This window comes from Schistocerca cancellata, chromosome 2 (genome assembly GCF_023864275.1).
Source record: "Schistocerca cancellata isolate TAMUIC-IGC-003103 chromosome 2, iqSchCanc2.1, whole genome shotgun sequence".
In the NCBI taxonomy this organism is placed as follows: domain Eukaryota; kingdom Metazoa; phylum Arthropoda; class Insecta; order Orthoptera; family Acrididae; genus Schistocerca; species Schistocerca cancellata.
In genome coordinates this window covers 1,049,111,587-1,049,125,366 of record NC_064627.1, presented here as the reverse complement: position 1 = coordinate 1,049,125,366, position 13,780 = coordinate 1,049,111,587, and the positions used below count along the sequence as shown (strand labels likewise).

Below are 13,780 nucleotides of genomic sequence, written 5' to 3'. Positions count from 1 at the left end.
GTCCACCCGGCCTCCCGCATGCCCACTATACGCCCTCGCTCAAAGTCCGTCAACTGCACATACGGTTCACGCCCACGCTGTTGCGGCATGCTACCAGTGTTAAAGACTGCGATGGAGCTCCGTATGCCACGGCAAACTGGCTGACACTGACGGCGGCGGTGCACAAATGCTGCGCAGCTAGCGCCATTCGACGGCCAACACCGCGGTTCCTGGTGTGTCCGCTGTGCCGTGCGTGTGATCATTGCTTGTACAGTCCTCTCGCAGTGTCCGGAGCAAGTATGGTGGGTCTGACACACCGGTGTCAATGTGTTCTTTTTTCCATTTCCAGGAGTGTATAAACTATTTAGAAACAGAAATGAACACATCTAAGATTTCCTTTTCACCCAAGAGCGTTCCAGTATCTTCTGTGCTCATCAAGCTGTCGCAGTGGTTGGCACACTGGACTCACTTTCTGGAGGATCACGTTTGAAACCCGCATCTGGCCATCCTGGTTTACGTTCTCCGTGATTTCCCTAAATCACTCCAGGAAAATTCCGGGGTGGTGATCTTGAAAGAGAACGGCCATTTTCCTTCCCCATCCTTCCCTAATCCAATTTTGTGTTCCGTCTCCAGTGATTTCGTTGTCGACGGAACGTTAAACATTAGTCTTCCTTTCTTCTCCCTTATATACTCATCTACCAGTTTGAGAATAGTTATGGTTCTCGCACGACCTAATCCTTGCACATTTTTATGTGTTGGGCACTATCTTAATTATACTGTCCGTGATCGACTGTTTGTACAGTGCCCTGGCCATAGTGATATGCTGCCCAACGTCTCTGGGTTCCTTTTGTCGGCGGAATATGCACATGGAGGAATATGAAGAGGCTGATATATGAGACATCGATACGCGCTCCAGGAATACACAAGGACCACCAAAGCCAACTTTAATCAAACTTACACGGAGAATGATCATCTATGCAGCAATGCTAGTACTCGGGAAAGCATTAAAGTTTCCCCAACTCCAACACAGTACCGATTGCGGTCATTATAAGCAGCGTGCAACAAACCACTTACTCTCTATCGGTCAACGAGGCGGAATAAATACGCCATGAAACGTGTAGCATGCTCACCAGGAACCCACAACACACGAGCAACATTTCAAAGCCGGAAGAGCCTGCCATCCCCGTGTTTAATGTGACGACTTGGAATTGGTCGTCTTGCACGCTGACAGAGGATGGTTCAAATGGCTCTAAGCACTACGGGACTTAACATCTGAGGTCATCAGTCCCCTAGACTTAGAACTACTTAAACCTAACTAACCCAAGGACATCACACACATCCATGCCCGAGGCAGGATTCGAACCTGCGACCGTAGCAGCAGTATGGTTCCGGACTGAAGCGCCTAGAACCGCTCGGTCACATCGGCGGGCCGCTGACAAAGGAACGCTACTGTGTTGTTCCTGCGCGCAGAATATAAATAGGAACTTTATGAATTTCTTGGTGACGGAGCGTACCGAGAAATAGAAGGCGATCCGACTAGTCGCCTCGATAAAATAACCATCGAACTTCTTCGCATTACCTTCGACGCGACAGGTGCGCACAGGATTATCGATATGTACGACTTTTGAGTCAAAGAAACCGTGGGCTGAGTGCTCCCTGATTTCAGCGTTCAGAAAGACAACTGGACGTCAGACTGTTAAGAGACGATTGCGTGATACTATCCTTGTTTCTTGATGACCGCGGTGAGCAGCACATCGTACCCCTTCGTCACAGCACCCATGGGCTCCCTTACAGATGGGCAAGAAGTCGCCCCATGATTGCTTTACGGACGAAACTCGGATGTGTTTGAACCCTGATAATCGCTGATAACGTGTTCGTAGACAACCCGAAAACCTCGATCGCCTCGAACACTGTGTCCTATGTGCAACAAGGTGATGGTGGAGTGATGTTCTAGGTGTTATTACATGGGGGACACCCCACACATCTCGTGGTTGTTGAGGGCAACCTACTGCTCTACGGTACAGTGACGAGGTTCTGCAACCAATAGTGGGGTCATACCGCCAACATTTCATCTTGATGGATGATAAGACAAGCGCTCATCGTGCTGTTCTCGTAGTCAGTTTCCTTCAGCATGCTAGACTGATGTGATTGAGCATTCCCTGCACATGAACAAAGTGGAATATGTGTGGCATCTATTGACTCGAGCTGTTTTTTGAAGTTGATAACGACCACATACTTTGCGTGACTTATGCAGAATCGCCTTGGACAGCGGGAAAATTTGGACCAGGGATGGTCTGATGAACTCATCGATGGTATGCCATGATACATTGTAATCTCCCCACAGATAAATAATACGCATAATAAGCTCCCAACATTCAAGCCTGCATCCGAACAATGGGACGTTCTCCCATGTATTGATGTCGCTCAGAAGTGCTGTCAATAACCCCCATAGAAAACAGACGATTTTGTCGTTACACAAATGATTTTTTTAAATTACACACTGCAGATGGATATACACTCCTGGAAATTGAAATAAGAACACCGTGAATTCATTGTCCCAGGAAGGGGAAACTTTATTGACACATTCCTGGGGTCAGATACATCACATGATCACACTGACAGAACCACAGGCACATAGACACAGGCAACAGAGCATGCACAATGTCGGCACTAGTACAGTGTATATCCACCTTTCGCAGCAATGCAGGCTGCTATTCTCCCATGGAGACGATCGTAGAAATGCTGGATGTAGTCCTGTGGAACGGCTTGCCATGCCATTTCCACCTGGCGCCTCAGTTGGACCAGCGTTCGTGCTGGACGTGCAGACCGCGTCAGACGACGCTTCATCCAGTCCCAAACATGCTCAATGGGGGACAGATCCGGAGATCTTGCTGGCCAGGGTAGTTGACTTACACCTTCTAGAGCACGTTGGGTGGCACGGGATACATGCGGACGTGCATTGTCCTGTTGGAACAGCAAGTTCCCTTGCCGGTCTAGGAATGGTAGAACGATGGGTTCGATGACGGTTTGGATGTACCGTGCACTATTCAGTGTCCCCTCGACGATCACCAGTGGTGTACGGCCAGTGTAGGAGATCGCTCCCCACACCATGATGCCGGGTGTTGGCCCTGTGTGCCTCGGTCGTATGCAGTCCTGATTGTGGCGCTCACCTGCACGGCGCCAAACACGCATACGACCATCATTGGCACCAAGGCAGAAGCGACTCTCATCGCTGAATACGACACGTCTCCATTCGTCCCTCCATTCACGCCTGTCGCGACACCACTGGAGGCGGGCTGCACGATGTTGGGGCGTGAGCGGAAGACGGCCTAACGGTGTGCGGGATCGTAGCCCAGCTTCATGGAGTCGGTTGCGAATGGTCCTCGCCGATACCCCAGGAGCAACAGTGTCCCTAATTTGCTGGGAAGTGGCGGTGCGGTCCCCTACGGCACTGCGTAGGATCCTACGGTCTTTGCGTGCATCCGTGCGTCGCTGCGGTCCGGTCCCAGGTCGACGGGCACGTGCACCTTCCGCCGACCACTGGCGACAACATCGATGTACTGTGGAGACCTCACGCCCCACGTGTTGAGCAATTCGGCAGTACGTCCACCCGGCCTCCCGCATGCCCAATATACGCCCTCGCTCAAAGTCCGTCAACTGCACATACGGTTGACGTCCACGCTGTCGCGGCATGCTACCAGTGTTAAAGACTGCGATGGAGCTCCGTATGCCATGGCAAACTGGCTGACACTGACGGCGGCGGTGCACAAATGCTGCGCAGCTAGCGCCATTCGACGGCCAACACCGCGGTTCCTGGTGTGTCCGCTGTGCCGTGCGTGTGATCATTGCTTGCACAGCCCTCTCGCAGTGTCCGGAGCAAGTATGGTGGGTCTGACACACCGGTGTCAATGTGTTCTTTTTTCCATTTCCAGGAGTGTATATGCATGCCTCAGAGCCAGTTTTGGTTTTCTGTGCCATGAATTTCGAAATAAACTGTTTATGCAAAACGCTTATTGACGTTTGTAGTTGCTGCAGTTCATTCCACCGATAACACTTAGTAATGTAGCTGTTCTGGGCCTGCCTCTTGATTTTTATTTTCCAGGATCTTTTTTTTTTCAAAGTGTTTTCTATGAAGCTGTCATGATGAATTAGGTATTCACTTAATTTATATTTTCTTCTTTGTATCATGTTAATTGATTTTCTTTTTAAAATATCTTATTATCTATTCATTAGGTTTTCTATCAGTTCTGGATATTTTGTGGCGTTTCTCCACATCAAAGTGGAGTTTCCCCTGAGTCAACCCTTCACAACCATAGCTTAGAGTACTCCATATAAATACCTTGATGATTTTTTTCACGTTTCTGCGTGAAAGTGGTTGTTCGTTAGCAAATTAATCTTATTTCTGAATTGTTATTTAGTTATTACAGTCTTATTTTAATATGCGTTGTACTTCTGTTGTCATTTGTTACGCTACATATCAAGCACCAAGAGTCATTCACGTGCATTAGCAACTTACTTCCTATCTTGCTATTTTCCGCTACTCGTCTGTTAGGCTTATCTCTTACCATTCTCTTAATATCGTTTGTATTTATTTTCATTTTCTGGTCATACATGGCATGATTACAAATAGTGATACTGGAAATAGTGTAGGCGACATTCTAGCCATTTCTTATTAAGTATATGTAATATGTCCTTAGGTCTTATGAGTACGGGCGACGGCGTGCTGAAAGGCAACTACGCCATGAAGGACCAGGTTGCTGCTCTGCGCTGGGTAAATGAAAATATCGATGCGTTCGGTGGCAATCCATCTAGCGTGACGATTGCTGGATACAGCGTTGGAGGAGCCAGCGTGTTTTTCCACATGTTGTCCCCAATGACGAGGGGTAAGTTCGTGTAGCATGTTTCTTAACACTCAGTAAACCTTCATCTACCACTTCTTGATTTACGTTACTTTTCCAATGATACATTAGCTCACCAGACAAAATACACTGACTGAAAAGAATCGCAACACCAAACCTAAATTAATGTAGAGTAAGGAATTCAATCTGTATATTGAGCAAGCAGTAAAGGAAACAAAAGAAAAATTCGGGGTAGGTATTAAAATCCATGGAGAAGAAATAAAAACTTTGAGGTTCGCCGATGACATTGTAATTCTGTCAGAGACAGCAAAGGACTTGGAAGAGCAGTTGAACGGAATGGATGGTGTCTTGAAGGGAGGATATAAGATGAACATCAACAAAAACAAAACGAGAATAATGGAATGTAGTCGAATTAAGTCGGGTGATGCTGAGAGAATTAGATTAGGAAATGAGACACTTAAAGTAGTAAAGGAGTTTTGCTATTTGGGGAGCAAAATAACTGATGATGGTCGAAGTAGAGAGGATATAAAATGTAGACTGGCAATGGCAAGGAAAGCGTTTCTGAAGAAGAGAAATTTGTTAACATCGAGTATAGATTTAAGTGTCAGGAAGTCATTTCTGAAAGTATTTGTATGGAGTGTAGCCATGTATGGAAGTGAAACATGGACGGTAAATAGTTTGGACAAGAAGAGAATAGAAGCTTTCGAAATGTGGTGCTACAGAAGAATGGTGAAGATTAGATGGGTAAAAAAATGGCTCTGAGCACTATGGGACTTAACTACTGTGGTCATCAGTCCCCTAGGACTTAGAACTACTTAAACCTAACTAACCTAAGGACATCACACACATCCATGCCCGAGGCAGGATTCGAACCTGCGACCGTAGCAGTCGCGCGGTTCCGGACTGAGCGCCTTAACCGCGAGACCACCGCGGCCGGCTTAGATGGGTAGATCACATAACTAATGAGGAAGTATTGAATAGGATTGGGGAGAAGAGAAGTTTGTGGCACAACTTGACCAGAAGAAGGGATCGGTTGGTAGGACATGTTCTGAGGCATCAAGGGATCACCAATTTAGTATTGGAGGGCAAGCAGATTCAGAAGGATGTAGGTTGCAGTAGGTACTGGGAGATGAAGAAGCTTGCACAGGATAGAGTAGCATGGAGAGCTGCTTCAAACCAGTCTCAGGACTGAAGACCACAACAACAACAAGGAATTTTTGGGATTACATCTGCCCAGGGAACATATTTAAGTGTTTAGCATTGCAAGATAACAGCGTTTGAATGACTCGTGTAACAGCCAGAATGTTGCATTAAAGTATATAGACGTTAGTCTATTCTGTTTTACAGCTGCCGGATGCCAGTTTGTGGGCTAGAGTTCCTTGCCTGTTGTACGCGGTCGCCGATTACAGGGACTGTTAACACTGTTTGCGGATGACACTGGAGTTTTCGGCTGATGATGCCCCGTATGTCCTCGAGTGGAGACAAATCGAGAAAGTCAAGGTGACACGTAGACACCCTGTACAGCATGTTGGCTTCCGACAGCGGTATGTGGGCGATAGTTATCCCGTTGGGAAAAACACACTGGAATGCTGTTCATGAATTTCTGCACAAACGTGGAATCACCAGACTGACGTGGAAGTCTGCAGTCATAAACGCGAGAGTGCTCCTGCTGCCATACGAAATCGCGGCCCAGACCATAACTGCAGGTGCAGGTCCAGTGTGTTCAGCACCCAGACAGGTTGGTTGCAGACCCTCAACTCGCCTCCTCCTAACCAACACAGGCTCGTAACTGGCAGCGAGGCAGAACCACTTTAATCTGAAAACACAACAGACGTCCACCTTGCCTTCTACACTACTGGCCATTAAAATTGCTACACCACGAAGATGACGTGCTACAGACGCGAAATTTAACCCCCAGGAAGAAGATGCTGTGATATGCGAATGATTAGCTTTTCAGAGCATTCACACAAGGTTGGCGCCGGTGGCGACACCTACAACGTGCTGACATGAGGAAAGTTTCCAACCGATTTCTCATGCACAAACAGCAGTTGACCGGCGTTGCCTGTGAAACGTTGTTGTGATGCCTCGTGTCAGGAGGAGAAATGCGTACCATCACGTTTCCGACCGCGCGGTATCAGCCGAGCGGTCTGGGGCGCTGCAGTCACAGACTGTGCGGCTGGTCCCGGCGGAGGTTCCAGTCCTCCCTCGGGCATGGATGTGTGTGTTTGTCCTTAGGATGATTTAGGTTAAGTAGTGTGTAAGCTTAGGGACTGATGACCTTAGCAGTTAAGTCCAATAAGATTTCACACACATTTGAACACACACATCACGTTTCCGACTCTGATAAACGTCGAATTGTAGCCTATCGCGATTGCGATTTATCGTATCGTGACATTGCTGCACGCGTTGGTCGAGATCCAATGACTGTTAGCCGAATGTGGAATCGGTTGGTTCAGGAGGGTAATACGGAACGCCGTGCTGGATCCCAACGGCCTCGTATCACTAGCAGTCGAGACGACAGGCATCTTATCCGCATGGCTGTAACGTCTCGATCCCTGAGTCAACAGATGGGGATGTTTGCAAGACAACAACCATCTGCACGAACAGTTCGACGACGTTTGCAGCAGCATGGACTGTTAGCTCGGAGTCCATGGCTGCGGTTACCCTTGACGCTGCATCACAGACAGGAGCGCCTGCGATGGAGTACTCAACGACGAACCTGGGTGCACAAATGGCAAAGCGTCATTTTTTCGGATGAATCCAGGTTCAGCATCACGATGGTAGCATCCGTGCTTGGCGTCATCGCGGCGAACACACATTGGAAGCGTGTATTCGTCATCGCCATACTGGCGTATCACCCAGCGTGATGGGATGGGGTGCAATTGGTTACATGTCTCGGTCACCTCTTATTCGCATTGACGGCACTTTGAACAGTGAACGTTACATTACAGACGTGTTACGACCCGTGGCTCTACCCTTCATTCGATCCCTGCGAAACCCTACATTTCAGCAGGATAATGCACCACCGCATGTTGCAGATCCAGTACTGGCCTTTCTGGATACATAAAATGTTCGACTGCTGCCGTGGCCAGCACATTCTCCAGATCTCTCACCAATTGAAAACGTCTGGTCAATGGTGGCCGTGCAACTGGCCCGTCACAATACACCAGTCACTACTCTCGATGAACTGTGGTATAGCGTTGAAGCTGCATGGGCAGCTGTACCTGTACACGCCATTCAAGCTCTGTCTGACTCAATGCCCAGGCGTATCAAGGCCGTTATTACGGTTGGTCTGGGTACTGATTTCTCAAGATATATGCACCCAAATTGCGTGTTTATTTGTTCAATGAATACCCGTTTATCATCTGCATTTCTTCTTGCTGCAGAAATTTTAATGGCCAGTAGTGTAGTAAGTATTCGCTTGACACTACTGAAGTCCCAACTGGCGGTGGTTTGAGGTCAGTGGAATACACGCAACAGAGCGTCTGGCTCGGAGCTATCCTTGAAGTAAGCGGTTTGTAACAGTTCATTGTGTCACTGTGGTGCCAACTGCTGCTGAAATTGCTGCTGTGGATGGAGTACGATGCGCCAGAGCCATAAGCCAAACAAGATGGTCTTCCCTCTCTGTAGGACCACGTGGCCGTCTGGAGCTCGATCTTCTTGTGTCCGTTTATTCGCATGGTCACCACTGCTAGTAACCATCTACAGTGGCCTTCTTTTTGCAATATATCAGAAGAAACATCCAGATTTTGGTAGTCCTATTACACGACCTCACGTCCAACCAGGAAGGTGACTAAGTCTCGCAACCGTTAAAGCGCGTACTTAAAACAAAACTGATTTGCATCCTCACAGTGACGCTATTAGCGACACTGCTATGAGACTGGTGCAAAATTTAAATGGACATAATCTTTCAGTTGTAGAAACACGCCTACCAACTTTCGTTAATGTCGCAAACTCCGTCTTGATGTTGAGACTTTTTTTCCGTCAGTATATTAGTGACTCCGCTTGAACAACACGCTGGTCACTTCGGTGCTCTGGGGGTAGTGTAGAACAGCTACTAGGCTGTCACGTGACCGTCCACCGCTGATGCAAATCGTGACAATCCCAATCGGTTTTATGCCATCGCAGCATTGAAGCGGATCGGCGTGGTGAGGCAACATAATGGCAGAAAGGAGACTATCGTGTCTGGATTCATCCATAACCACAACGTAAATGATTTGGTGGTGTATGATTTGCGTCTGCCCAACCTTTTTACAAAGGAATGGAGTAGCAAACGTAGCCATGTCACACGGTGTAAGAAAAGTGGTCGTAACTAGATAGGCCGGCCTATGTGGCCGAGCGGTTCTAGGCGCTTCAGTCTGGAACCGCGCGACCGCTGCGGTCGCAGGTTCGAATCCTGCTTTGGCCATGGATGTGTGTGATGTCCTTAGGTAGTTAGGTTTAAGTAGTTCTAAGTTCTAGGGGACTGATGATCTCCGATGTTAAGTCTCATAGTGTTCAGAGCCGTTTCAACCACTTGAATTTGAACCGTAACTAGATACTAACGGTCAGGGACTGGAGAAGAAGTGTCATACCTTGTCAGTGAGTGTCGGTTTCAAAACCGACAGGAAGTAGCGATGTCAGTAAACGAAGGTCTCTCCCAACTGCATGCAGCAAAACCTTTGCAGTCGGGTACTTCGCAAAGGTCCTTTGTTGAGGCCGTTACATAAAGCGCCACATGATCTGTGGGCCATATAACGCAAAATTCGAGACGCACTGACTGGAGGCGTGTAGTGTGCTCCAAAGAGGGAATAATTTGCCTCTTTTTCATGTTATGCAATGATTCGAGTGGCCTGAAGGTCCAGTTAAGTAGTTTAACGTGTAATATGTGGAGGATGTACATCAGTCCGTCGCTGGTTGTGTGATGTTCTGGGGTAATTTTCGTACCATGTGCTGTGTTTGCTCACTGAGGTTACTGTAAACATGAACAGGATATTTATTTCAATATTCTCAGTCAGCAGTTGTTGCTCTTTGTCGCACGTCCACATAATTAATATGCTGTAGACACTCCCATATTCCACAATCGGAACAGCCTTGTTCACGGGGTTGTCCATGTACCTTCCTGGTTTGATGCACACCCATTCTCCGATGGCCCCCTCTAAATTATGGCTAGTTTATAGTGGGCCAGTGAAGAAGCAAACGGTTGCAGCAGATAAAATCTGGGACTGTTCAGAAAAGTGGGTGAAACATAGCAGTCAACAATGCCTCCGCAATTCGGTAGCCCCACGGAATCTGATCGTCAATGAGTGACTTCACTTGCATATGGCGCAGCTGAAGAAACTTGTTGACTTCCTTCCTCGTCGAATTGAGGCAGTTGTCAAGGATAGAGGCGGCGTTACACGGTATTAGCGGGGTGTCTTCTGCGAGTGACTAATTCTTTCTCCGATACGATGCTACAGTGCAGCGCCTGTGCTATTCACAATTACGAAGCAATATTGCATCGAACTTCTAAACAACACAGGCACTACAATATCATATTTATCCGCCGACATCAGGCAAGCTACTTTCAAGTGAAATGTCTGTCTTCTGCGGGAATATACGTAATGGAAGTAGGAGTACAGGTTGTATACACGTGGTTGATGACTTATGGAAGAGATAGCCTAATGCAAAGGCGACTGCTCGCGATGAGCGAGGAATCCGGCTTCGAGTACCGATTCGGCACAACTTTTCATTGTCACCATCCCATTATAAAGCTGATAGTTGTCCATATTCGCAACTGCGTGTACATTTCATGTGCAAGCATGACAAGAGCCAGATCAGTTATGCTAACTTACTCTGTTTCAGTTTCATTAAGCGAACACAAAAGGCTGTCTGAGTTTAGAACATGATTCCTTTGTTTTAAGACGTCTAAAAGCCTTAACAAATGTTCTACAATCTTTCATGAACGCTGTAACTGCCCTATGCTGGAATCTTCCGTCCTACGACACACATCCCCGTCCGCAGCTCGTGGTCGTGCGGTAGCGTTCTCGCTTCCCGCGCCCGGGTTCCCAGGTTCGATTCCCGGCGGGGACAGGGATTTTCTCTGCCTCATGATGACTGGGTGTTGTGCGATGTCCTTAGGTTAGTTTGGTTTAAGTAGTTCTAAGTTCTAGGGGACTGATGACGTCAGATGTTAAGTCCCATAGTGCTCAGAGCCATTTGAGCCACACACATCCCGCCAATTGTACTGGACTATGTAAAACGACCGAAAGCTTTTCCATTGAGTTTACATCGATTGATTTTCAATGTAAGATATTTTATTCGGCCAAAGCGATCAGTTGAAAACTGCGTTAGTATTGTACTGGCCAATAAAACTGCAGCACCATGAAGAATACCTGACAGCAAAATTTAACTTATTGTGCCTGTACAGTACAGTGGGGAGAAAACGTGATTAAATTTGTAGGTGATCTTGGGGGTGTACAGGGTGCGTAATTAAGTGCACTGAGGCACCACCTCTGACAACAACAATGGCCGAACCTGGTTGGCCATCGAGTGCAACTGAGCTGCGATAACAGGTCCCATGCTACTTCAGCCAGAATTCATCAATCAATGTGGTTGGTCGTTCGTTCACGACCGAGAAAACAATATACCAGTTCTCTCGGGCGCATGTCTCGTGGGCATTTGAGACTCTGTATGATGTTGGGTAAGGCCGTCTTGTTGCTGTGGTCTTTAGTCCTGAGACTGGTTTGATGGAGCTCTCCATGCTACTCTATCCTGTGCAAGCTTCTTCATCTCCCAGTACCTACTGCAACCTACATCCTTCTGAATCTGCTTAGTGTATTCATCTCTTGGTCTCCCCCTACGATTTTTACCCTCCACGCTGCCCTCCAATACTAAATTGGTGATCCCTTGATGCCTCAGAACATGTCCTATCAACCGATCCCTTCTTCTGGTCAAGTTGTGCCACAAACTTCTCTTCTCCCCAATCCCATTCTATACTTCCTCATTAGTTATGTGATCTACCCATCTAATCTTCAGCATTCTTCTGTAGTACCACATTTCGAAATCTTCTATTCTCTTCTTGTCCAAACTATTTACCGTCCAGGTTTCACTTCCATACATGGCTACACTCCATACAAATACTTTCAGAAATGACTTCCTGACACTTAAATCTATACTCGATATTAACAAATTTCTCTTCTTCAGAAACGCTTTCCTTGCCATTGGCAGTCTACATTTTATATCCTCTCTACTTCGACCATCATCAGTTATTTTGCTCCCCAAATAGCAAAACTCCTTTACTACTTTAAGTGTCTCATTTCCTAATCTAATACCCTCAACATCACCCGACTTAATTCGACTACATTCCATTACCCTCGTTTTGCTTTTGTTGATGTTCATCTTATATCCTCCCTTCAAGACACCATCCATTCCGTTCAACTGCTCTTCCAAGTCCTTTGCTGTCTCTGACAGAATTACAATGTCATCAGCGAACCTCAAAGTTTTTATTTCTTCTCCATGGATTTTAATACCTACTCCGAATTTTTCTTTTGTTTCCTTTACTGCTTGCTCAATATACAGATTGAATAACATCGGGGACAGGCTACAACCCTGTCTTACTCCCTTCCCAACCACTGCTTCCCTTTCATGTCCCTCGACTCTTATAACTGCCATCTGGTTTCTGTACAAATTGTAAATAGCCTTTCGCTCCCTGTATTTTACCCCTGCCAACTTTAGAATTTGAAAGAGAGTATTCCAGTCAACAATGTCAAAAGCTTTCTCTAAGTCTACAAATGCTAGAAACGAAGGCCGTCTTGGACCCATCGATTCCACAGTCATATGGCAGTACGAGCAGCAGTATCGCAGAACTATGGGCGAAGCTAGTTTCACGCTCGGCTTACTTGGATGTGACGTCAAAAAGACGGTTGCGGCCGCCAAACACAACAGAGGTGGACCCAGTAAGCTGCTAGCTAACATCTCCAGTCTGGCAGTGAGGCCTTGGATATAGCGACATACACTGGAAGAAAAAAGACAACTAAATATTTGTGACAACCAAGAACACAAATATTATAAAACAATTTCTGATGTTGCTCAGCAGCGGTCATACAGTATTTTTAATGGAACACACCGCCATTTCACTGTTTTATTGTTTATTTAAATTCAACTCAGGTTTCAGCCGTTTATGTCTTTAACATATAATGCAGGACACTAACATGATGTCAAGCTCAAAGTTGGCCATAAATTAGGAGCAAACATTTTTCTTAATTTATGGCCAACTGTGAGCTTGACAATATGTTAAGTGTCCTGCAATATATGTTAAAGACATAAAATCAGACACCTGAAAATGGCGTAAAAGGTCGAAACCTGGGTAGTACTTAAAACAATCAAATGGTGGTGTTTTCTACTAAATAAAACAAATATTATTGCTGCTCTTTTCACAAGCAGCAATTTATGCTCTGCTCTTTGGTGTTGTCTATCCATAACACAGCACAACGGACAGAAGGCAGAAAAACATATACTGGATGACACAGTGGGCGACAAGGTACAATGTCACCAGTTAATACATTATCGTAATGGATATAGAAGCAAACGTACAACATGAGTATCTTTCGTAACCAAACATCGCAGAACAAAGAGATTTAGAGGACCATCAGTGCACTGTTGATGTCTAATAAGTCACCCTTACTGATGCGTGACGATGCACCTGCTGATAAACTTCCTCCGAATGTGTGATATCTAAGTCTACCTTTCACGATACGAATATGCTTTCGTTCCAGGTTTATTCCAGAGGGCAATTTCAATGAGTGCTTCTATTGACACAATGTGGGACATTGACAGAGATCCCGTGGTGAAGGCGAGAAAGCACGCGGAACTCGTTGGCTGCCCGACAGGGACAACTCAGCAGATAGCGGACTGCATGCGCGAGAAGACAGCGGAAGAAATCGCGTACTCCATCGACGGACTAGCGGTTAGTATCTCAGGTA

At 46.6% G+C, this 13,780-nt stretch overlaps 1 protein-coding gene across 1 annotated transcript in view; it reads left to right on the top strand.

The window, feature by feature from the left end:
• The window catches only part of LOC126149365 (esterase E4-like), a 57,895-nt gene that overhangs the window by 27,933 nt on the left and 16,182 nt on the right, over positions 1-13,780 (top strand). The window contains exons 4-5 of the mRNA XM_049915810.1: positions 4,677-4,862; positions 13,574-13,764. Coding sequence (XP_049771767.1) covers positions 4,677-4,862; positions 13,574-13,764 — 377 coding nt within the window. The remainder of the gene's footprint in view (positions 1-4,676; positions 4,863-13,573; positions 13,765-13,780) is intronic.